This window comes from Phyllobates terribilis, unplaced genomic scaffold (assembly GCF_046119375.1).
Source record: "Phyllobates terribilis strain yellow unplaced genomic scaffold, ASM4611937v1 Scaffold_7__3_contigs__length_470593459, whole genome shotgun sequence".
Classification (NCBI taxonomy): domain Eukaryota; kingdom Metazoa; phylum Chordata; class Amphibia; order Anura; family Dendrobatidae; genus Phyllobates; species Phyllobates terribilis.
In genome coordinates this window covers 78,438,179-78,464,225 of record NW_027362767.1, presented here as the reverse complement: position 1 = coordinate 78,464,225, position 26,047 = coordinate 78,438,179, and the positions used below count along the sequence as shown (strand labels likewise).

General features: G+C 46.7%; 1 protein-coding gene and 1 long non-coding RNA gene across 4 annotated transcripts in view; one reads left to right on the top strand and one right to left on the bottom strand.

Annotated features, from left to right (window-relative positions):
* Positions 1–26,047, top strand: part of SPTBN5 (spectrin beta, non-erythrocytic 5) — a 466,593-nt gene that overhangs the window by 230,760 nt on the left and 209,786 nt on the right. For both annotated transcript variants that reach the window (XM_073638836.1, XM_073638835.1), the window contains exon 34: positions 1,761–1,910. In XM_073638836.1, the coding sequence (XP_073494937.1) occupies positions 1,761–1,910 (150 nt within the window). The remainder of the gene's footprint in view (positions 1–1,760; positions 1,911–26,047) is intronic.
* LOC141153739 (uncharacterized) lies at positions 1,397–13,549 on the bottom strand. 2 transcript variants are annotated; one of them, XR_012247345.1, is made up of 4 exons: positions 13,389–13,549; positions 7,049–7,144; positions 5,624–5,821; positions 1,397–2,687 (listed from the first exon to the last, which is right to left on the bottom strand). It is a non-coding gene; the product is annotated as an uncharacterized lncRNA (long non-coding RNA). The 2 variants fall into 2 exon arrangements; XR_012247344.1 differs by lacking the exon at positions 1,397–2,687 and having other exon boundaries at positions 4,933–5,821.

The following is a 26,047-nucleotide window of genomic DNA, read 5'->3' as shown; positions in this document are numbered from 1 at the left end:
AAACAAATTTTTAATGGAGGCCAGAAATGGCAGCATTTTCTGAAAACGTATATGTGATCTATGGTACGGAGAAAACAGAGTTTTAAATGCCTGGCCTGTAGGTAACTATTATGAACAGCAAACTAGTGTCAATTGCTTCACTGACACACTGAACATTTTTTTAATGGAGGCCAGAAATGGCAGTATTTTCTGAAAACATATATGTGATCCATGTGACGGAGAAAACACAATTTTAAATACCTGGCCTGTAGATAACTATTTTGAACAGCAAAATAGTGTCAATTGCTTTACTAACACACTGAAACACATTTTTAATGGAGGCCAGAAATTACAGTATTTTCTGAAAACGTATATGTGATCCATGTGACGGACAAACCGTAGTTTTAAATGCCTGGCCTGTAGTTAACGATTTTGAAAAGCAAACTGGTGTCAATTGCTTCACTGACACACTGAAACAATTTTTTAATGTATGTCAGAAATGGCAGTATTTTCAGCGCTATTATATGTGATCCGTGTGACGGACAAACCACCGTTTTAAATAGCTGGATTTTTAGAGCTGTAATATGGAAAGGACCTGGCTGTATTCTGCAGTGCCAACAAGCAAATGGCGCAAAACAACGGTGTTCTCTGGATTGCTTTTTAAGCAAATAATGAGGATTAAGATCCAAAAAAAACTTATTCCTGGCCCCTGAGACCTGGGCCTATTTCTAGAAATATCTAACAGCAGCAGCAGACAAAACTGGAATGGAGCCTCTTGTGCTATGTGCACTGCAGTCTGCTATATACCCTGCCTGCCTGCCTATATACACTGCCTGCCTGATATCTCTGCAGATGGATTAGTCCTCAGAAGGACTGTTTGTTGAGATGGATATGTGTCTCTAATATAGTTTAGTACACCTACACTAACTAGAAACAAGCAAATCTCTCCCTAGCTTAGCAGCAGCTCTCCCTACACTGTCTGATTCCGGAGTGACTGTGACGAGCATGGCGGCGGCAGGTCTGATATAGACCTGATGACGCTGTGCGGCCAGCCAATCACTGTAATGCCACAACCAATATGGCTACGGCATTACAGAGAGTAGTAGGTTATAACTGCATGTTCATTGGCTCTGTAAAGAGCACCAAACATGCATGGAGGAGACCCGAGCTCCCACCGAGCAACCCCAGAAATACTCGGCGAGCGCCGAGCATCTCGAGCAGTGAGATGCTCGGGCGAGCACCGAGCAGTAGCGAGCATGCTCTCTCATCACTAATCAAAACCACACGTATTTTACTTTGCATTTTCCTGTCAAGAAATGCAGAAATGGTGCAGAAATGTCTGCACAAATACTTAACATGAGCACATACTCTAAGAGAATTCCAGAATAGCAAAATTCTCTCCTATCCAACTAACAAGTCCATTCATTGTCTATGTGAATGGTAACGTTACCATTGTCACTAGAATACCCCTTTTATTAGTGCTACAGTCCCCATTGTTCGGGTTGTATGGGCCCTGGCAAACGTGTTGCAATCTATTGGGAAGTGGTAGCATATCCTGGTGTTATGCCATCAATCAGCTCTCTTAACTTGTTTGTCTTAGTAAAAAGTTCTGTAAGTTCTGAATTTTGTTTGAGCTCCACATTGTACTATTCCTCTGTTATTCCTCCTGCAAATGTATGAATTATTACTCAGATACTCGCGTTTGTCCACCAATACGAGCTTGTAGACATTAGAAGTCGTGATTTTTTTATGAGTTTGTTAATTCATATTTAATGTTTTAGCTCCGAGAAAAACTTCAGGCCCTTGTTGAAGAAAACAAGAAACTTTATCAGCACTGGGAAATGAAGCGAAAATTACTGGAGCAGGTGCACCAGGAGCAAGTTTTCTACAGGGACATTGATAATATGGAGAAGATCCTAAATGCACAGGAGGTTAGTGAGGAGCTTATATATATATTTCATCCAACAGGAGGTGCAAGATCTATATATATTGTGTTATTTCTCTTTATTGTTATGCCTAGAGTGCAACCAAATGACTCACAGGACTCTGGTCCAGCTTTCACGTTGGTAGTCCATGGCCATCAAAAGTGAGTCCTTCTATTTGCCAGCATCCCTGGAGCATGTTCTGTTTAGTAGGCCCAGCTTGATGTCATCATTGCGGCATAATACCTGCATACTTTGCACTGGGTCTATTAATTAGGAAAAGCGTCGGGGATGCCAGCAGGTAGGATCAGATTTGCAGGGCTCTTGTCCGACGGCAAAGGATGTGGACAATGGACCAGGGTCCTGGGAAAGGTCAATACTGGTTATGATGTATCCCTGTGATTCTCAAAGTGTGAAGTGTCTGCAGTCATTGGGAAGCCAGTTTTAATAGAAGTAATTAATTGATCCAAAGGTAATTCTAGGATTGCACCAATCTATGGCTTATCAGAACAACTGACTTCTTTATTTTGCATATTTTAAGGTTCATCTCTCTGAGATAAGCTGTTGGCTGACATGTCAGCTGGCGTCTTTCTCATAGTGAACGCAAAAGCACTTGGCTATTGCTAAATATTTTTTTAGCAATATTTTCATTATAATATAATCTCTTTTAAATTGTTACTTCTGGATCACGCCCCTAACATCGATGCCATCTTGTCTCTGAGTTCAGGCCGCTGTCCATGCATGTAGAACAGAACCAGTTGTGTAAAAGTGTCACTTGTGATCATCCTGCTGATAGATAAGACAGACATGAATGTTTCCATGAGGAATTGCACTAGCTGGTGACTTTTAAGTCTGCTCTGTTTAGCACCTATTAATAGGATTTGGCCTGTCCGTCCCTTTGTTGTGTCTGCTGGCTGTCTAAATGTTATAGTGACTGTGCAGTGAATAGGGAATAAATGATTTGCTGCATTCACTATCGTGTGGTGTATAAGTGTATGTGTGTGTGTGTGTACAGTATATGCATATGTGCATATATATACAGTTGAAACCAGCAGTTTACATCCACTATATAAAAAGACACATATGCATGTTTTTCTCAATATCTCACATGAAATCAGAATAAACCTTTCCCGTTTTAGGTCAATTAGGATTACCATAATTTTTAATATTTGCCAAATGCCAGAATAATGAGAGAGAGAGAATGCTTTAAGGCATTTTTATTACTTGCTGCAAAGTCAAAAGTTTACATACATTTCATTAGTATTTGGCACCATTGCCCTTAAACTGAATAACTTTGGCCAAACGTTTGGGATATCCTTCCACAAGCTTCTCACAATAGTTGGTCGGAATTTGGGCTCATTCCTCCTGACAAGACTGGTGTAACTGATCCAGGTTTGTAGGTCGCCTTGCTCGTAGCCTTCTCTGCTTTGCCCATAAATTTTCAATAGGATTGAGATCATGGCTTTGTGATGGCCGCTCCAAAATATTGACTTGTTATCCTTAAGCCACTTTATTATCATTTTGGCAGTATGCTTCAGGTCATTGTCCATTTGGAAGCCCCATTTCCTCCCAACCTTTAACTTCCTGGCTGATGTCTTGAGATGTTGCTTCAGTATTGCCACATGATCTTCTTTTCTCATGATGCCATCTATTTTGTGAAGTGCACCAGTCCCTCCTGCAGCAAAAGAACCCCGCAACATGATGCTGTCACCCCCGTGTTTCACAGTTGGGATGGTGTTTTTAAGCTTCCAAGCTTCTCCATTTTTCCTCCAAACGTAACAATTGTCATTATGCCCAAAATGTTTATTTTTAGTTTCATCAGACCACAGGACATGCTTCCATAAATTAAGGTCTTTGTTCCTGTGTGCATTTGCAAACATTCACCTGGCTTTTTTATGTTTTTATTTTGAGTAATGGCTTCTTTCTGGCAGAGTGGCCTTTCAGCCCATGTTGATACAGTACTCGTTTCACTGTGGATATTGACACAATCTTACCAGCTTCCGCCATCATCTTCACAAGGTCTTTGGCTTTTGTACTTGGGTTGATATGCACATGTTGAACCAAAGCAGGTTTATCTCTGGGACATAGAACCCGTCTCCTTCCTGAGCGGTATGATGGCTGAACATTTCCATCTTGTTTGTACTTGCATATAATTGTTCGTACAGATGAGCGAGACACCTTCAAGTATCTTGAAATTATACCCAAGGATGAGCCAGACTTGTGCAAGTCCACAATTCTCTTCCTGATATCTTGGCTGATTTCTTTAGACTTTCCAATGATGCTACACAAAGAAGCAGTGTGTTTCAGGTGTGCATTAAAATACATCTACAGGTGTGTCTTTAATTAACTCAGATGTTGCCAAAAAAACAATCAGAAGCTTCCAAACACATGACCTCATCATATGGGCAGTCCAGAATTGTTTAAAGGCATAGTAATCTTACTGTATGTAAACTTTTGACTTTGCAGTAAGTAATAAAAATGCCTTAAAACATTCTCTTTCTCTCATTATTCTGGCATTTGGCAAATATTAAAAATAATGGTAATCCTAATTGACCTAAAACTGGAAAGGTTTATTCTGATTTCATATCAGATATTGAGAAAGACAAGCATATGTGTCTTTTTATATAGTGTATGTAAACTTCTGGTTTCAATTGTATATGTGTGTGTGTGTATATATATATATATATATATATATATATATATATATATATATATATATATATATATATATATATATATATGTATATATATATATATATGTATATATATATAATATATGTATAATATATGTATATATGTATGTGTGTATATATTGCATATATGAGTATATATAATGTGTGTATATATGTATGTGTCTATATGTATGTGTATACAGTGTGTGTATAAATTTATATATATATTTATATTATAAATAATGTGTGTATATATGTATAAAAAATGCTGCAAAGCAAGGATAGTTTTAAAAACAGAAACCTACATCCACAGAAGATCTGTGGTTAGTTCTCCGATATGTTTGGAACAACCTCCTTGCCGAGTTCCCTCAAAAACTGTGTACAAGTGACCAACACCTAAAAGATCTGATGATGTTTTGAAGGCAGAGGGCGGTCACACCAAATATTGATGTCATTTAGATTTATTTATTGTTCATTCACTTTGCATTTTGTTAGTTGATAAAAATAAACAAATGATTAGCTCTAGAGATGGAAGAATCAATGTCATTATTAACTCACACGTGACTTAACGCTAGCTAATCAGAAGAAGAGCTAGAGATGATGACAGGTAAGTGGTGATTCGCAGGGCTCTTGTCCGCCAGTCACAAAATGCTGACCTGACTGCTGGACAGGGGTTTTTGCAAATCAATTCTCCCATTTCAAATGAACTCTTCTGTTTTGGAAACAATTCTTACTTTGTAGCATTTTTTCAACACCTGCTTTAAACCTTTGTACAGTACTACATGTTGAGAATAGTCCTCCCGAAACCCCTAAAGCCTAAAGCAGGTTGAAGTTGCAACTAAAGGCATCAAAGTACGTACTAAGCAGCCGGGACTGCTGGGGCTGTCCATAAAAGCAGACTGCAGGGGTTGGCTCTGGTTTGCAAATTCTCTGGTTCGGTAATACCCAGTGAACACTTGGCATCCCGCTATCCTACTATGTGTGAGTTTCTCAATCTGTTTTTCACGTTATTCTAGAATTGTGATAAAAAAACATGGTTCTGATTAGGACCTGTTTAGCGGTGTGAGCAGTTCGGTGTGGTCGAGAGTCTCCTTGTTGCGCAAGTATCCATCTCTTTGCCATCAGTCGGCATGGCTTTCTATGTAGACTTGCTGTCAGATACCAGAGGAGATTCCTTTTGTATGTGTCTCTAGAAGGAGACCGTAGCTGCTCACACACCGTCACTTCTTCCGGTTTCTGGCAGTGCATCTGCAGAGTACATTGGGAACAAATTACGGCAGTTTCTCTAATGCTGTGAAAAAGGCTTTCTTTGTATCACAAGTGATTTTACTTTATTTAAATTGGAGAAAAATTAAGTTTAATTTTTCAATTGACATTTTCAGTCACATAATGTAGCCAAGGTGCTATTTTCCTTTTAAATATACAACTAAGCTTCTATAACCTTATTTATATTACTTATGATGGATCTTTTGGCAGCACAAGTTGAAACAAAGAGCGGAAACAATATGGTTCAAAATATATATCCCTGCGGGAGGGGAAAGTCAGAGATTTCTGTGCAGCTGAGAGGTGCTCGTTGCCAGAAACCATTTCTCATTCTGTTTTGGATGATCTATCCCATTCCCGTACATCTCTCTTTCCTTCTTAAAGGGGTTGGTCAATCTTAATTCTTCAGGAAAGTACTACTCATTTGCTTCTCATCGTGCCAGGGAACAGTGTGCTCCTGAAGATTGACAGTTAATCCCGCGGCATGATCGCCACGCTGGTCTGAACTGTGCACTCTCCGATGTTACAAGCAGATGTAGCTTTACTTCTGCAGCATTGGAGGAGTGCAGCAGCACTGAAGCTGGCCGGATTGCTATCAAGAAAGCAGCTTGCAAGTGCACGCTCTTTGGTAGGAAAGCGGACACCTCAGACAGACTGCAGAGGTAGCCAGTAACCTTGGCTGCAAGCAGTAAACTATTACATTAGAAAAATCCCTCCATTCTTGAGAACAGAAAGGATTTTTAATATAAGATCAATTACAAAGTTGCTCGTTTTTACAAACACTTTGCGCTTTTATCAATTTAAGAAGTTGAGACCACCCCTTTATCCAGGACCGAACTTCCACTAAAATTCAGCCCTGGCATTTGAAAGCACACAGTCCCATGCCCCTTCCCAAGATTGAGGTCTCTATTACTAATATTACGTTCCCGGGAGGAAATCAACAGTTACTACAAGACTATATTTCCAATAATACTGCTACATAAGATAAAATAATAATACTGCAAAAATAATATTGCAATATAATAGACCATTGCCACCAGATCATAACAAAATATTACCAGCTTATACAGTAGTGATAATGCCACTATACTGATCATCAAAACCAATGTACTAGAACTGATATTGTCAACATACAGTGACCATATAATGGTAATAGTAGTTTTATACCAGTGGTCTGCAGACCATATTTCTTTATACTGTGCAGGTACTGACCAGCGGTGCTCTCGATATTAGTTATTCATTTTCCCGCCGTTTCTTTTCCATTTGGCCCAGACCTCCATGACCACTTCTTCGGTCCATAAATCGTCCCTGCAAAATGTAACACAGAGACATCCTTGACTTACTGCTTTTCCAGCCTCTTCCTCACATTCCCCCACCTCTACATAAACCATATAGTGCTACAACCAGTGCCCTAGACAGTAATAATGCCCCATCTGATTCTTTTACAGTAGTACCCTCTTGTTGTGTCCCACACAATAACAGTGCGCCCTATGTGCCCTTACACATTGATAATGTTACCTCTATAATTCCTCATAGCAATAATGCTCCCCTGTGCCTCCTTATAATAATACCCCCTGTGTCTGACGCGCCCCCTGGGACATATTCCTTTTTGAGGGGAATACCCGGCACCGGATCAGATGGGGGGTTGTAGTCTCCGAGCGGCTGTGACCCGGTCCCGTGCCCAGGGCGTCAAGCTCAGTGTGATGTGGCAGTTCTACAGATGTTACTAAAGTTCTTTTGTGTCGACTACGCCACCCGTTGTGATGCGGTCACTGTGGCCGCCGCTGCAGCAGGGTCCGCTGAGGCTGATGGTGGGTGCGCAGCTTGGTGGGATAACCCCCAACGGGAGGGGTATAGCCTCAGAGGGGACAGGCGCAGAGGATGGGGGTTGTGGTGGTGTAGTGCAGACGGCAGTGAAGACAGAGTCGGGTTGTGCAGTTAAGGGTGTTTACTTACTGCAGATGTTGTACTGGTCACTCCAGCTGCTAGTGACCACCCGAGCCGTGCTGCGTCCACCAGGTCCTGGATCCAGCCAACCCCCAAACAAGTCCGGAGCGTGGCCCTGAGCTCTCCCTCTGTCCTTTCTTCAGCCGTCCCCACCAGTGATCCACCTAGGTCCAGCTCCCTCGGGCCTTCTGTTGGGACACCCTTGGCCCTGGGTTCCCTGACCCTTCATGTGGTGTGCCTTCGGGGTGAATGTGGTGGGTGACCGTGACAAACACTGCCCACGGTCTCCGGTCTCTGGCTGGGGATTGTTTTTACCCCCACCAGCTTGGGTTCCGGTACCCTGATGCTGACTCCTCACCCGGTGCTCTGATTTGGGTTCTTGGGTCCCTTCTCTTCTGTGCTCTGGGTCTTTCTCTTTTCTCCTCTCTCACTCTGGGTCTTGGTCTTTCTTCTCTCCTCTCCTAACTTGTTTTCTGCAGTTGATCCTCTCTGCATCTGATCCTCTGCATCTGACCCTGATTCTAGTTGGTGCCCACCTTATATATCCCTCTATGTGTGAGCTCAGGTGACCAGCACCCAATGAGCTCCTAACTTTACCCAGGCTGCTCCCCCTATCTGCCCCTACACTACATGGGATGTACCACCCCCCCTCCCACTCCAGCCAGGAACAGACTCGGTCGTACCTGCACATTTCTAAGTGGGAGTACCGTCGGCCTGTTCCTCGGAAATGGGATGTGTGTAGTGCATGCAGCCTACCGAGCTCAGTTCCACACTCCATCCTTACCCGGGAGTGGAATATCACACCTCTGGGTTGAGATGCAATACCCCTGTAGCAGTCGAATCCTCAGGGTGCTACATTCCCCCCTGGTAAATCACAGCACGTCCTCGGGCTGTAAAGACAAAAACACCAAAACATACAAAATTTTTTTCATATAAACATATAAAACATATAAAACACATTATATCAATAACATATCTTAGCAGATAAAACTTTCTCGTCGTCTCTTGTTTCAAGTTCCCCCTCCGGACACTGTGCAACGTGTGTCCGGGAAAAGTGCGACAGTCTCTTTGAAAAACTGGTTTTCTATAAAACCGGTAGGGGGCGCTTTAGGACGCGCAACTATTTACAGGGGAAGTTGGCCGCTCTCAGTCCTCGTCCAGGTAGAGGGAAGGGAATGGCTGCTCACAGTCCTCAGCCTGTAGGATGAAGGGGTTAACGGGTAAACAGTTCACTGGTCCCAACGGGGACTATTTTAGCAGCAACAGTTTCAGTTTCTTTATACCCCCATTGGGTAACTTATTTACAGCTCCTGCTCTGCCGCACTCAACGGCGTCTTCCTCCTGCTCTTTGAACTTCAGACCCGTCCGGGTCCTCTTGCTCCTCCTCCTCGCACCGCAACTCCTCCTCCGTCAGGCGGTGTACGTGGAGGGCGTAAGGTCCTTTGGCACACTTGTGCCGGGTAAAGGTGACCTCATCTCCGATGTAGAGGTCACGACCTCTGTGCCCCTCCGGCAGATGGGACTCCACGTCTCTGCGCGTGACAAAGACATCGCCGTGGGTGTTGTTGTCTCGAATGAAGCCCCACCCGTGCTGCTGGTTGAACTTTATTACAGTCCCGGTGGTACGGGGACTGTGCGCTGCACGGGGGTCCCTCCTGGTCCGGCTCTTCTGCTCGGCGCTCCTTATTTGGGCCTGTTGTTCCCGGACCTGCCTCTCTCTCCGCTCCCTCGCAAACTCCTCGAGCTGTTGGCGGCAGCACTCCGCACGCTCTGCTGCAGCGGCCCTAGTTTCCTGAGTGAACCCCATTAGATCTTCTCCGGTGGGGTCCCACTCAAACTGCGCTTCCGCTAGCGGGGGCGAGATCCGTGCCACGGGCTTCGGAGCCGGAATCAGGGGTTCATCCAGGGGTCTTAGTCTCTGCTGCCGTTCCAGCTCATGGTATCCTTCGGGCCAGATGAAGGGCCGCCCGTCCGGCCATGTGAGCTGGCTGAACAAGTCCTCCCCCAGGTGTGGCACCCTTGGTATTGCGGGCGCGGGCGCGGTGGTGGTGGCGCCCGGGTTGCCCAGGCCTTGCGGCCAGGCCTGGGGCACCTGGAAGGTGAAGGGCACCGTTAGGACGGCGGCGCCCTGGGCTACCTGGCCTTGCGGCCAGGCCGGAGGCTCCGCGGAGGTAGGGGGCGCTGTTGGTGATGCGGCGCCCGGGGGTACTAGGCCTTGCGACCAGGCTGGTGGTATTTCCTGCTTTGTCACGCTCCGGGTCGAGGCGCGTGACGTCACAGGGGTCGCTGCGGCGGCTTCCGGTCGGGGCCTAGTCCATAGCGGTGACATGGCGGCTACGGGCACAGCAGGGGGACTTTCGGGCTCTGCGACGGGGAGCTGGGGCAGGTGAGCGGTGTCACGGCTTGGGGTATAGGCGTCCCCTTTACCTGCCTCCATGCGTTCGGCTCCCTCTTCGGCGCCGTCTCCGGCCTTGGGTCCTCCCGCGCCATCCTCAGAGGCGGTCTGCTTCCTCTTCCAGGGTAGCGTGCTCCGTTGACTGGTCTCTGCTTGCTGGGCCATCTCCCGGCTCCACTCCGCCAGTATCTCGCGCTGTACCCGGGCCATCCTCCATGCGAGGCCCTCCAGGGCAGTTTGTGCACACTCCCGGTCTCGGGGGAGCTGCGCTAATATCTCCGCTAGACCTAGCGGGGTTGTGGACTCTAGCAGGCTCCTGACCATCGGGTCGGTGCTGCTCTGCTCTGCTTCCGGCAGGCTCCTGGCCAGCGGGCCGGTGCTGCTCTGCCCTCCTTCCTCGGTCTCTAGCAGACTCCTGGCCAGCGGGCCGGTGCTGTTCTGCTTTCTCTCCATCTCCGGGTAAGCTCCTCCGCTACTCCTCGTTAGACCTCTTGCCTCCGGGTGCGCTCGCTCCAGACTCCTCCAAGCGACACCCATCTTTGTTCTTTTCTTTCGTCTCCTCCCTCTTCGAGGGCGGTCCCGGGGCAACTCGGTGACTGTCAGCTCCAGGGGTAGTTCTTTCACGCTGACAGACACCTCCAGCATCACAGTCTCTGTTGGTGGGGGCGGTTTCCACTTTTGGCGCCATTTTCTGTCCTGGCCCACGATGGGAGGTGGCCTCTTGCCCTCCTTTGGCACGCCCATAATGGCGTCCGCTGCTCTTCCAAGGCGGGAAATCTGCGGTTTTGGCGGGAAGCGTCGCCCAGTGGCGGGAAACTCTGCAGATGGCGGGAACAAGTTGGAAATGGCGGACAATCGGCGAGAAACGACTGGTGATGGAGTCCGATGGCGTGGACCCTCCGGAACCGGCGGGAGACTTCTTTCTGAGGTAAACTTGCACTTTTCTTCAGGCACGCAGTACCCGGGTGTTGCGGGCACGTAATCCTGCCGACTACGCCAAAGTTGACGCGCCCCCTGGGACATATTCCTTTTTGAGGGGAATACCCGGCACCGGATCAGATGGGGGGTTGTAGTCTCCGAGCGGCTGTGACCCGGTCCCGTGCCCAGGGCGTCAAGCTCAGTGTGATGTGGCAGTTCTACAGATGTTACTAAAGTTCTTTTGTGTCGACTACGCCACCCGTTGTGATGCGGTCACTGTGGCCGCCGCTGCAGCAGGGTCCGCTGAGGCTGATGGTGGGTGCGCAGCTTGGTGGGATAACCCCCAACGGGAGGGGTATAGCCTCAGAGGGGACAGGCGCAGAGGATGGGGGTTGTGGTGGTGTAGTGCAGACGGCAGTGAAGACAGAGTCGGGTTGTGCAGTTAAGGGTGTTTACTTACTGCAGATGTTGTACTGGTCACTCCAGCTGCTAGTGACCACCCGAGCCGTGCTGCGTCCACCAGGTCCTGGATCCAGCCAACCCCCAAACAAGTCCGGAGCGTGGCCCTGAGCTCTCCCTCTGTCCTTTCTTCAGCCGTCCCCACCAGTGATCCACCTAGGTCCAGCTCCCTCGGGCCTTCTGTTGGGACACCCTTGGCCCTGGGTTCCCTGACCCTTCATGTGGTGTGCCTTCGGGGTGAATGTGGTGGGTGACCGTGACAAACACTGCCCACGGTCTCCGGTCTCTGGCTGGGGATTGTTTTTACCCCCACCAGCTTGGGTTCCGGTACCCTGATGCTGACTCCTCACCCGGTGCTCTGATTTGGGTTCTTGGGTCCCTTCTCTTCTGTGCTCTGGGTCTTTCTCTTTTCTCCTCTCTCACTCTGAGTCTTGGTCTTTCTTCTCTCCTCTCCTAACTTGTTTTCTGCAGTTGATCCTCTCTGCATCTGATCCTCTGCATCTGACCCTGATTCTAGTTGGTGCCCACCTTATATATCCCTCTATGTGTGAGCTCAGGTGACCAGCACCCAATGAGCTCCTAACTTTACCCAGGCTGCTCCCCCTATCTGCCCCTACACTACATGGGATGTACCACCCCCCCTCCCACTCCAGCCAGGAACAGACTCGGTCGTACCTGCACATTTCTAAGTGGGAGTACCGTCGGCCTGTTCCTCGGAAATGGGATGTGTGTAGTGCATGCAGCCTACCGAGCTCAGTTCCACACTCCATCCTTACCCGGGAGTGGAATATCACACCTCTGGGTTGAGGTGCAATACCCCTGTAGCAGCCGAATCCTCAGGGTGCTACATGTCTCCTTTACTCACCTGTGCTTTCTTATAATAATAATAATGCTTCCCCCGGTAAGGATAATGATCTCCATTGTGCCTCCTTATAATAATGAACATCAGTGTTATTATATTGTAATAATGCCCCTAAGCAGTAGCATACATTGAAATCATGGGGCCCCCAGAGCAGAAGCCTTATCATGGTGCAGTCACAGAAGGGGCATACCTCCCAACTTTTAAAGATAGAGAGAGCGCGACATGTATTGCGGCACTTAGTTATTTTGCCCCTACTGAAGTCCCTTTTTATTCTCACTCACTATGATACTCCTTCCATGGCCTCCATAGAATACGATGGCCCCCACAACCCCACATACAGTATCACCACACCTTACACAGTAATATTGCCCCCATAGAATATGAGACCCCATAGACCCCCAAACTGTATGATAGTCACCAAAGCCCCCAATACAGTATGATGGTCACCGCAGGTACCTATATAGTATGGTTACCACAGTCCCTCACATAGTATGATGGCCCCTATAGATCCTCAAACATTGATGTTCACCACAGCCCCCTATATAGTATGATGGCACCCACAGCCCCCATACTATAATATGGCCCCCCAGAGCCTACCATAAACTATGATGGCCCCCCACAGCCCACCATACATTATGATGGTCCCTACAGCCCCTATACATAATATGAACCCTAACAGCCCTCCACAGTATGATGGCCCATAAAGACCATCACACATTAATGGTCACTACAGCCCCCATACAGTATGATAGTCAACACAGCCCCTCATATAGTATGATGGTCACCACAGACCCTCATATAGTATGATGGTTCACATAGCTCACCATATAATATGATGGAACCTACAGCTCTCTATTCTCAGTATGATGTCCACCACAGCCTCCTGCACAGTAAGATGACTCATCATCCAATTCCCAGGCTCAATGATATAGGAGTATCTAAAAAAAAAACAATGCTAATTCTCACTTTACCTTGGTTTCCTGTCCACCGCAGCCTCCAGTTCTTGTTGTAGCTTGTATAACAGTAGGCTGGCTCAGGCAGCACGATGCAGTGATGCCATTGTGCTGCCCTACGTCCACTGCGTGGCACCAGACTCCAACAGCCAGGAAGCAGCCTGCAATTTGCTGGAGTAACTGGCGGAGAAGGGAGCCAATGGCTCTGTGATACTCCACAGCTGTCAACAGTATTGTGATCACTACAAAACAGGCCCATCTGGCATTTGCCAGAATTGACAAATAGCCAGTCTGGTCTGCTTTCAACTTTGCAACTAAATTGCACCTGTTCAGAACCAGTAATCACATTTGCAGCCACTTGGCACAAGTGATTTTCTTAAAACACAAGGCATTTTGTGAAAACTAAATTGTGGTTAGCTTTACCTTCACTTTGGGTATAGTTTGAGGGGTTACCCTGCATTCCTTTCCCATAGGAAGATGGGCTTGCCAGGCATTGTGCATGCATCCTGTTCTAATTAATAGGCCTGGTCAAATATGTCACAATTAGTGTTGAGCGAGCATGCTCGACACTGCTCGGTACTCGCCCGAGCATCACGCTACTTGGGATGTTCGGCGAGCACCGAGCATTTCCGGGTTACTCGAGCGGGAGCTCGGGTCTCCGCCCTGCATGTTTGGCGCTCTTTACAGAGCCAATGAACATGCAGGGATTGCCAGCCAGTCACTGTAATGCCGCAGCCATGTTGTTTGTGGGCATTACAGTGATTGGCTGGCCGCACAGCGTCACCTCGGGTATTTAAAACCGGGCGCCGCCATCTTGGACACAGTCGCTCCGGATTAGACAGTGTAGGGTCAGTGCTGCTGAGTTAGGGAGAGATATATAGTGCGAAATAGGTAGTGTAGGGTCTCTAAAGCCTGCCAAATCAAACAAACAGTCCTTCTCAGGACTAATATCCATCCCAGATATCAGGCAGGCAGGCTGTATAGGAGACGCAGTGGTTATACTAACAAACACTGCATTACAGTCCTGTGTGCTACCGCTGCTCAAATTGCTAGACTTAGCCCCAGGTCTCAGGGGCCTGGAAAAATCCTTTTTTTTCCATCTAAATCCTCTTTTTTTTTTTTTTTTCCTCAGTCAGACTGTACAAATACCCGTCTTATTAACCTTTTGGTATTCCCCCCCCAAAAAAAAAATAAAAATTCAGTGTGTCTGTGAGTGTTCAGACACAAATATATCTGTTTAAATGAGTCTGGTGTATGCCAGATAACTAGAACTGTGGTTTTGCAGTTCCACGCTTCAAATCTCTGTATTATCCACTTTTTTGCGTAAAAAAACATTTTGAGTGTCTCGCTGACTGTTCAGACACAAATATATCTGTTTAAAAGAGTCTGGTGTAGGCCAGATAACTAGAACTGTGGTTTTGCAGTTCCACGCTTCAAATCTCTGTATTATCCACTTTTCTGCCTTTTTTTCAATAAGAAAAAAACATTTTGAGTGTCTCGCTGACTGTTCAGGCACAAATATATCTGTTTAAAATATTCTGGTGTAGGCCAGATAACTAGAACTGTGGTTTTGCAGTTCCACGGTTCAAATCCCTGTATTATCCACTTTTTTTTGCCTTTTTTCAATAAAAAAAAGCATTTTGAGTGTCTCGCTGACTGTTCAGACACAAATATATCTGTTTAAAAGAGTCTGGTGTAGGCCAGATAACTAGAACTGTGGTTTTGCAGTTCCACGCTTCAAATCTCTGTATTATCCACTTTTTTGCCTTTTTTGCATAAAAAAAAACATTTTGTGTGTCTCGCTGACTGTTCAGACACAAATATATCTGTTTAAAAGAGTCTGGTGTAGGCCAGATAACTAGAACTGTGGTTTTCCTCTTCCACGGTTCAAATCTATGTGTAATCCACCTTTTTGCATAAAAAAAACATTTTGAGTGTCTCACTGACTGTTCAGACACAAATATATCTGTTTAAAAGAGTCTGGTGTAGGCCAGATAACTAGAACTGTGGTTTCGCAGTTCCACGCTTCAAATCTCTGAATTATCCACTTTTTTGCCTTTTTTTTAATAAAAAAAAAACATTTTGAGTGTCTTGCTAACTGTTCAGACACAAATATATTTGTTTAAAAGAGTCTGGTGTAGGCCAGATAACTAGAACTGTGGTTTTGCAGTTCCACGGTTCAAATCTCTGTATTATCCACTTTTTTGCCTTTGTTGCATAAAAAAACATTTTGAGTGTCTCTCTGACTGTTCAGACACAAATATATCTGTTTCAAAGAGTCTGGTGTAGGCCAAATAACTAGAACTGTGGTTTTCCTCTTCCACGGTTCAAATTTGCTTTTTATTACCCTTTCGCCATTGATAGTGCGAGTATAAGCTATTTTACTCCATTTACAATGGGCAAGGCGTGTGGCAAGGGACGTGGAACTGGACGTTCTGGTTATGGTGCGTGCAGAGGACGGGGCCATGGCCAAGGTGAAAATGTGCCACAACCAACAGCCACATCTTCTCGCTCCCAGTTCTTGACCGAATTACTAGGGAAGCATACAACAGCACCACTATTGCGAACTGATCATTGTGAACAGGTTATTAATTGTATAGCAGATAACACTTCCAGTCACCTGGGCACCACCACCTCCGGTCTGTCTTCCACACGGTCAAGTGTTAGTAGCCGTGAGTCTCGACCGCATACTCCTCCTCACCCTGATGCTCCTTCCTCCCACCTTTCCGAGTGTTGTCAGACAGCAACTGATCCCACAGTTGGACACTCTGAAGAGCTGTTCACTGGTCCATTTCCATATTTGGGCCCCTTGCCTGCTCCGCTTGAAGTGGTGGAAGAGGAGATCCCATGTAGCGATGGCCAAATATTTGAACAGCCACGGCCACAGGAAGGCGACGCTGGCAATTTGTCACAAGAGGTGGACGATGACGAGACACAATTGCCACGAAGTGAGGAGGAGGACCGTGGTGCGGAAGTGGAAGAGGAGGAGGTGGTGGATGATCTAGTAACTGACCCAACGTGGCAGGAGGACACGCAGAGCGAGGCCAGCAGCACACAGGGGTAGGGAGGCAGAGTACCCCAACAGGCAGGAAGAAGCAGTGTGGTGGCCGCAGACAGAAGGCGGGCAACCATTCCCCGTAACACCAACACAAGGGACGTTGCCAGTACAACCTGTAGGTCTTCCAGAGTCTGGAATTTTTTTAAAGACTCTGCTGATAACCCCAAAAAGGCCATTTGTACCACCTGCCAGGCCAGCATCAGCAGGGGTGACAAAACTACCAGCCTGACCACCACCAGCATGATCAGGCACATGTCAGCAAAGCACCCGACTTTGTAGGGCGAACCCCAGGGTCCACGACCAGTGTCAGCGGGTGTCACCACTGCTTCTTCCGCTGTTGTGCGTGTAAGAGAACCCCCTGTTGTGCATGCAAGGCAATACCCTGTCCATACTGCATGCAAAGATGCCCTCTCCTCTCTGTCTTCACTTGTTATGGCAGTTTCTCAAGAAACAGCATCAACGTCCACGTCCACGTCCCACCGCAGCGTTCAATTGTCCATATCCCAGACCTTTGAACGAAAGCGCAAATTCGCAGCCAACGCCCCACAGGCCACAGTTCTAAATTCGCACATTTCACGACTGCTTGCGTTGGAAATGCTGCCTTTTAGGCTAGTGGAGACTAAATCCTTCCACAACCTTATGGCAGTGGCCGTCCCTCGGTACTCGGTCTCCAGCCGACACTATTTTGCCCGGTGTGCCATCACCGCACTACACAAGCACGTGTCCCAAAACATCTGCCGTGCCCTCAACAACGCAGTTACTGGGAGAGTCCACCTGACAACGGACACGTGGACAAGTGCTTGTGGCCAGGGACGGTACATCTCCCTGATGGCACACTAGGTAAACATAGTGGAAGCCAGGACCCAGTCGGACCTTGGGACGGAACACATCCTCCCCACACCGAGGATTGCGGGCCCTATGTCAGTCAGAGTTGCCCCCACAGTGTACAGCTCCTGCGCATCATCCTCCTCCTCCTCCTCCTCCTCATGTTCAGCCTCCATCTCAGATATCACCACATCAGTTACAAGCTGGAAGCACTGCAGTACTACCTCAGCCAAGCGGCAACAGGCTGTGCTGAAACTCATAAGCTTAGTGTCATGGGTGTGTCGCCACGAAGATCGTTGCGACTACACAGCCTGACTTCTCGCAGCTGAGTTTTTGGTGCTTCGTGTTTTTTGGTTGTGAGGGAGTTAAATTCTCTCTCTCTGTGCTTGACAAGGCTCAGCCTCGCCCAGCTGCAGTTAATGCTGCAGTATTGGGATTCCTTCAAATACCTGCTGGTCTGATAGGGAAGTTGTCGGTGAAAGCATTTCTTGCAGACCTTCAGAGTGGATCGTTGTTTGGTGGAGTTCGGAGCGAGGAGTATGCGGTGTGGTTTGTTCCCTTCCTCCCTTTATCATTTATCTCCTAACCTGTTGTTGTTCCCTCTGTAATTGTGGTGTTAGTTTTTGTATGCAAGGTGGTTTTTGGTTTTCCCCTTGTACTGTCTCGTTTGTCTAGTACTGTGTTTTGGGCATTTTCTATCCTGTTCCCCATTGTTGTGATCGGGGTCCTTCTCAGGACTAGATTACTTAGGTTCAGGGATATTCAGGAGTTTAGGGTTACGCTGGCGGCCTGGACCTCTGTACCATTAACAGTACCTCCAGGTTGAGGGATTAGTCAGGGCCCCCGTCTAGGGTCAGCTCAGGCCCCTGACCCCCCTGTACGCTGAGACAGCGTGACATTTTCACCGACCGACCAAAAAAAAAAAATAATAATTTTTTTTCCAACCACCATGGATCCAGTAGCCAGTCTAGCTCGGCAGCTGCAGAGTTTGTCCATGGAGTTGGCGGACGTTAAGTCCAAGGTTTTGTGTCCTCTGGAGCAAGCCGGACCAGAACCTAAAGTAGCTCTCCCTGACAGATTCACTGGGGGGCGGGACAAGTTTTTTGTTTTCCGGGAGGCATGCAAGTTGTACTTTCAGCTGCGGCCTCGGTCATCGGGAGTGAGGAGCAAAGGGTGGGAATTGTCATCTTGCTCCTACAAGGGGACCCACAATCTTGGGCATTCTCTCTTCCCCCGGGCTCCCCGGCTCTCCAGTCAGTGGATAGGTTTTTCGCTGCTCTGGGACTCGTATATGATGACCCGGATCGGATCTCCCTTGCTGAATCTAAGTTACGTAGGATCCACCAGGGAGATCGTCCGGCGGAGGAATTCTGTTCGGAGTTCCGTAGGTGGGCCACGGACACCCAGTGGAATGACCCGGCTCTTAGGAGCCAGTTTTGTGAAGGGTTATCTGACAAATTAAAGGATGTGTTGGCACAGTATGACCCTCCCGCCTCACTGGAAGCCGCTATGGCCCTTGCTATTCGCACTGACAGACGGCTTCGGGAGAGGTGCGGGATAACTCCGCCCCCTGGGATGACTCCACCTCCTACAAGGTCCCCTCATATGGAGGTTCCCCTGGTCAGTCCAGAGGAGCCTATGCAGTTAGGAGGGACATCTTTCCGGGGGAAGGGACCGGCGGTGCATCACAAGACTGGAAGGTGCTTCTTCTGCGGGCGAAAGGGACATTTTATTGGGGGGTGTCCATCCCGTCCTTTGCAGAGTAAAGAGTCGTCGGAAAACTATTGATCCCAGGTTGTGTGGTGGATGGCAATCTGGGAGTAGATATTTCGTCCCTAGGTTCGTCTCAGTTTCTCGTACCGGCGGAGGTGGTGGTGGGTACGAGAACTGAGAGGATATCTGTTCTTCTAGATAGTGGGGCTGGGGCTAATCTGGTGGACGCTCGATTTGCCCGGGTTCAAGGTATGCTATTGAATATGTTGGCTAAACCCATCCCCATATTTTCGATCGACGCCAGGCCTCTCGGTCAGGGAAGTTTTTTGCAAGTGGGGAAAAACGTAAATCTTCAAGTGGGGGCGATACATAAAGAACTGTTGTCTTGTTACGTGTTGGAGGGTCTTCCTACTCCTATTGTGTTGGGCCTTCCTTGGTTAACTAAGCATAATCCGGTTATTGATTGGCAATCCAGGGAGATAAGCCAATGGAGTGAATTCTGTAATAAAAACTGCATGAATACGGTCATCGGTGCTGTCACTCCTAAGGTCTTACCTCCATTTCTGGCGGACTTTGAGGATGTATTCTCGGAGAAAGGGTGTCAGGAACTACCTCCTCATCGCGTGTATGACTGTTCTGTAAAATTGCTCCCTGGGGCCAAGTTACCTAAATCTAGGTTGTATAACCTATCTGGTCCGGAGAGGCAGGCCATGAAGGATTATATTTCTGAGAGTCTGGCTAAGGGGCATATTAGACATTCATCTTCCCCGGTGGCCGCAGGGTTCTTCTTTGTGAAGAAGAAAGATGGAGGCCTACGCCCTTGCCTGGATTTGCGTGAACTTAATCGGATTACGGTCCGAGATCCGTATCCACTCCCACTTATCCCCGATCTCTTTAATCAGATCGTGGGCGCCAAATGGTTCTCTAAGTTGGATCTCAGGGGGGCGTACAATCTGATTAGGATAAAGGTGGGGGATGAGTGGAAGACGGCGTTTAACACTCCGGAGGGGCATTATGAGAACCTTGTCATGCCATTCGGTCTGACTAATGCCCCGGCGGTGTTCCAACACTTTGTTAATGACATTTTTCGCCGCCTGGTGGGTCAGTTTGTGGTCATATATCTGGATGACATCTTAATTTACTCGCCTGATCTTGTGTCTCATCAGGAGCATGTAAGGCAGGTGTTACAGATCTTGCGGGATAATAAACTGTACGCCAAATGGGAGAAGTGTGTGTTCGCCGTACAGGAACTCCAGTTTTTAGGTTTCCTGGTGTCAGCGTCCGGTTTTCGTATGGACTCAGGGAAAGTGCGGGCAGTTCTTGAGTGGGATCTGCCAGAGAATCTTAAGGCACTACAACGTTTCCTGGGGTTTGCTAATTATTACCGGAAATTCATTCGTAATTTCTCATCCATGGTTAAACCTCTCACAGACATGACAAAAAAGGGGACGGATTTTTCTAGGTGGTCTGACAAGGCTTGTCAAGCATTCTCCTCCTTGAAAAAATGTTTTGCCTCAGCACCCATACTCATTCAACCTGATGCGTCACAGCCGTTCATTGTTGAGGTAGACGCTTCTGAGGTAGGGGTGGGAGCAGTTTTGTCACAAGGTTCGTCCCCTGGTAAGTGGCGTCTGTGCTCTTTTTTCTCCAAAAAATTGTCGTCCGCTGAGAAGAATTACGATGTCGGCAATAGGGAACTCTTGGCTATTAAGTTAGCTCTTGAGGAGTGGCGCCATTTTTTGGAGGGGGCAGTCCATCCGGTCACCGTCATCACCGATCACAAGAACCTGCTTTATCTGGAGTCTGCAAAACGTCTGAATCCCAGACAAGCCAGGTGGTCGTTGTTTTTTACCAGGTTTAATTTTGTCGTTACATATCGTCCTGGGTCAAAAAATGTGAAGGCGGATGCCTTATCTCGTAGTTTCCCTGGGGCCGGGAATACGGATGATCCGGTTCCTATCCTTCAAGAGGGGGTGGTGGTGTCGGCAGTATGCTCTGAGCTTGAGGAGGAGGTATTGGAGGCTCAGGGGGACGCCCCTGTTGGACCTCCAGGAAGACTGTTTGTTCCAGATCAGCTACGACAAAAGGTGATCAAGGCACACCATAACTCAGCTTTGGCAGGACACCCAGGGAGTAAAGCAACTGTGGATCTCCTCTCGCGTCGGTTTTGGTGGCCTAACTTACATAAGGAGGTGGTAACTTTTGTTGCGTCCTGTGGGGTTTGTGCGCGCTCTAAGACCCCACATACCCGTCCGTCTGGGGCCCTCTTACCTTTGAAGATCCCGGAGCGTCCTTGGACTCATCTGTCTATGGACTTTATTACGGACCTCCCGCCGTCCTCGGGTAAAACGGTCATACTCGTTGTAGTAGACAGGTTCAGCAAGATGGCACATTTTATCGCTCTTCCTGCTCTTCCTAATGCTAAAACTCTTGCGCAGGTGTTCATTGGAGAGATTGTGAGGCTTCACGGGGTACCCTCCGATGTGGTGTCGGATCGGGGGTCTCAGTTTGTGTCCCAATTCTGGAAGGCTTTTTGTACTCGGCGGGGGATGCATTTATCGTTCTCATCGGCTTTTCATCCTCAGACCAATGGTCAGACGGAACGTCTGAACCAGAGTTTGGAGACATATCTCCGGTGTTTTGTGTCAGAGAACCAGGAGGACTGGGCTTCTTTCTTACCTCTGGCGGAGTTTGCTCTTAATAATAGGCGGAGCGAATCCACTGGTAAGTCCCCGTTTTTTGGGGCATATGGTTTTCACCCCCAGTTTTGTACTTTCAGTAGAGGGGGCTCTTCGGGGGTTCCTGAGGAGGAACGATTTTCGTCATCACTCGCTTCAGTATGGAGAGGGGTACTGAATAATCTGAGTACTATGGGGAACCGATACAAACGTATGGCTGATAGGAGGAGAGTGTCTGGTCCGGACCTAAGTGTGAACGATCGGGTATGGTTGTCTACCAAGAATATAAAACTCAAGGTTCCCTCCTGGAAACTGGGTCCCAGGTTCATCGGGCCGTATAGGATCAGTTCCATAATTAATCCGGTGGCATTCCGTCTTGACCTCCCCCCTACGTTTAAAATTCATAACGTGTTCCACAGATCTTTGCTTAAGAGGTATGTGGCGCCAATGATACCGTCACCTTTACCTCCTCCTCCAGTGGTGGTCAATGGAAATTTGGAGTTTCAGGTATTTTTGGCAGGTATTGCACTCACTGTATGCCCTGTAACTATGTAGCCGAACCGCTCCTTTTGGTACAGAAACATATCCTACAAGTTGTGTGGTTGACTGGCCTGATATTGATGTGAATGGTCCCTGTTCCTCCTGCTCTTTCTCCTTTGCCACCACCTCATCCATCATTCATCACCTGAAGCTTTGTTTAAACGGGAGTCATAGAACTGGGATAGTAGCAGGAAAACATCCAGCAATCCTCGGAGGAGGTAGGATATGCGCCAAAACGCTAACCACCTCAGGCCCAGCCGCTACTACATACATGCGCTTGCATTCCAAGGAACAGAAAGCTAAGGAGATGGATGGCCTCATGATCATGAATAATTTACTCGTTGTGTAGGAGGCCGACCACTGCTGCTGTCTACCTTCTGAACTTTGTGTTGAAGCCTGATTGACCCAGGACCCGCAATCCTCTGTGTCTGGAGGACGTGTTGCATCCCAGTGTCCAACTGTGTCCCGGCTTCCACAATATTAACCCAGTGTGAAGGCGTCAGTGAGTTGGACCATCCCTGGCCACATTCACTTGTCCACGAGTTTGTGGTTAGGCTGTCCTTCCCACTAAATGCACTGGGGAGGGCGCAAGTAATGTTTTGGTATGTGCGATTGTGTATAAGGTGCATCGGGACAAATGGGGGCGGCTGGGGACCGTTTAGGGACACCCGGCCGCCCCCAGGCGGCTGGGGACCAAGCGTGGACACCCTGCCGCCGGGCGGCTGGGGACTGAGTATGGATACCAGGCCGCCGACGCAGCCATGATGTGGTGGCCAGATTCCGCCTCCACATGCCTAAAAGGCCCAATTTCAAGTGCAAGCAAGCAGTATGGTATTGCAGCCTGGGGGTGGGTGGGTGGCAGGCTGCATACTTGCGCTTGCATTGCAAGGAATGGGGGAGGTACAATTGAACACTGCCCTGTGACAAGGACTTGCACGGGGATAATTGCAAGTCTGCATCTTCTGATGCGGAAAGGATCACTTCTGATGGGCACACTTTTAGGCAGTGACCTGGGTGTCAGAGATGCTTCCAGGGGTCTTCCCCATGCTGTTCCCATGTCTTTTCTGTACTGTATGCATGTGTCACACAGCACATGGCCAGATAAGGTTGTAAAATGCTAAAATGACATTTCCCGGTGAATGCATTTGTCATGGTTGAAAGTGTCGCAGAGTGCATCTTCTTACAGTCACCGCTGTACTTACGAGAGCTTCAATCAGCAAGATATCTTGAGTAAACAGTATTTACTTCATACAGGATAAACATGAGATACAATTCAATGTCACACAGTCTGTGTGCTGCTTACATAACACATTCAGGATAAAAAGAAAAAACACAGGAAGTAAGAAACAACCAACAATTGAGAGCTTTTCTCCCACATTTACAGCAAGCATATAACTTTACACAATATCGCCATCTGCTGTCTGGTTAGTATAAAGTCCTCCTTACACTTATAATAAGTCCTGATCTGTTGCATATGCCAACACCCTTTCTCAACAGTAAGGACTTATTCAATCAAACCCAACTTTTTTATTAGTCTCTGGTATTTATCAGCATTCAACGCCTTCGTGAAGATGTCTGCTGTCATTTCTTCAGTAGGACAATACTCTAACTTCAAGACTCCTTGTTCTTGATGATCTCTCAAGAAATGATATTTCACATCAATATGCTTTACTCTTGGATTGACTCTTTCCATCTGAGCAAGAACAAGACATCCTTGATTGTCCTCTTTCAGTTTTGTTAGTTCCAACTGTGGTTGTCCTAATTCTGTCAACAATTGTCTTAACCACAGTACTTCTTGACTCGCATGTGCTGCGGCAACATATTCTGCTTCTGTTGAAGACAGTGTCACAATTGACTGTTTCTTACTTGTCCAACTTATTGGTCCACCTGAGAGAAAAAAAATATGTCCACTGGTAGATCTTCTGTCAGTTGGATCTCCAGCCCAATCTGCATCAACATATCCTGTTAAAATGCAATTATCACTTGTGGGTAATTTCAGCTTAACATTGCTAGTTCCTTTCAAATAACGCATTACTCTCTTCACGGCATTCCAATCAGCTTTATTTGGTTTTGATACCTTTCTACTCAGGATTCCTACTGCTGCTGCGATGTCTGGTCTTGTAACGGTCGCTAGATACAGTAGTGTTCCTATTGCTGTTCTGTATTCTTCATTATTTGGTAGCATATTTTTTTCACTGTTCATCTCTTTGAGATAATTAGTTTCCATTGGAGACTTTACTGTTTTTGCATCCTTTAATCCAAATTTTTCTGTTATGTCTTGAAGCATGTGATTTTGATTCAGTAGGAAACTTCTGTCTTCTTCTCTTTCTACCTGTATTCCTATGTACTGTTTTACATTTCCCAAGTCTTTGATTTCGAAATGTTGCTGCAGGATTTTTAGAATGTTTTCTTTATCCCTTTCTTGTTTAAAACAAATCAAAATGTCGTCTACATATATGAGTACATAAATCCATCTATTAATTAGCCTTTTTGTGTACAAGCATGGATCAGCTTTGCTTCTTTGAAATTTTTCATTTGTAAGTACTTCCGTGATTTTGTCATTCCACGCTTTAGCTGCTTGCTTTCAACCATATATGCTTTTCTGTAGTTTGCAAACTTTGTTTGGATTTCTTTCATCTTTGAATCCTGGAGGTTGTTCCATGTAAATGTCTTCTGTTAAATCTCCATTCAGAAAAGCTGTCTTTACATCCAGATGTCTCAGTTCCATCGGTTTCATTGCTGCAACTCTAAGTAAAGTTCTTATTGTAGTGTGCTTGACAACTGGAGCAAATGTCTCATCATAGTCTTCTCCATATTTTTGAGAATACCCTTTAGCTACGAGTCTTGCTCGGTATCTTTCAGCTGTGCCATCTGTTTGGTATTTTACTTTAAAAATCCATTTACATCATATGGCTTTTCTTCCTTCTGGCAAATCTGTTAGTGTCCATGTATTTGAATCATGCATGGATTTAATTTCTGTTTCTGTTGCTTCTATCCATTTATTAGCTTCTTCTTCAGGAAGTTTAGATATGTCTTCCCAAGAGGTAGGCTCATAGATTTTTCTTATGCTTGTCTTGTATGAGAGACGTTTTGGTGGTTTTCCTTTGTTCTCTCTCATTGAACGTCTTGGTTCTGTGTCTGTTTGTAGTTGTGATTCTTCACTTTCAGTATTTTGTTCTTCATTAATTTCTACATCTTTCTCATCAGATATTTCTTCAGTTATGTCACTATTGTTTTTCTCATTTTTAGTTTCAACTGAAATCATAATGTCTTCATTTAAATCTTCAATGATTGTCACACTGTTACTCACCGTAACTCTGTCTGTTTTGGGATCTAGGATTCTATATCCTTTGCAATTTTCACTATATCCAACGAATATTCCTTCCATGGATCTGTTTTGAAGTTTGGAACGTTTTTCTGTTGCAATGATTATAAAAACTTTACATCCAAAAACTTTTAAATGATTGACACTTGGTTTCATACCTTGCCACAGTTTTCGTCAGTTTTCTTGAAAAAAGTCGGTTCTGTAGATATGTAGCTGTCTTTGCTGCCTCACCCCAATATTTCTCTGGTAGTTTGGAATCTGTCAGCATACATCTTATCATTTCTGTTAGAGTTCTGTTTTTTCTTTCTGCTACTCCATTTTGTTCAGGTGTGTATGGAACAGTTTTCTGGTGTTCTATTCCATTTTGTCTTAAGTAGTGTTCTATTCTTTGACCTGTAAATTCACCTCCATTATCACTTCTGATGACAATTGGCTTCCTTTGAAATTTGTTAATTGATCTTGTCATGTAGCACCCTGAGGATTCGGCTGCTACAGGGGTATTGCGCCTCAACCCAGAGGTGTGATATTCCACTCCCGG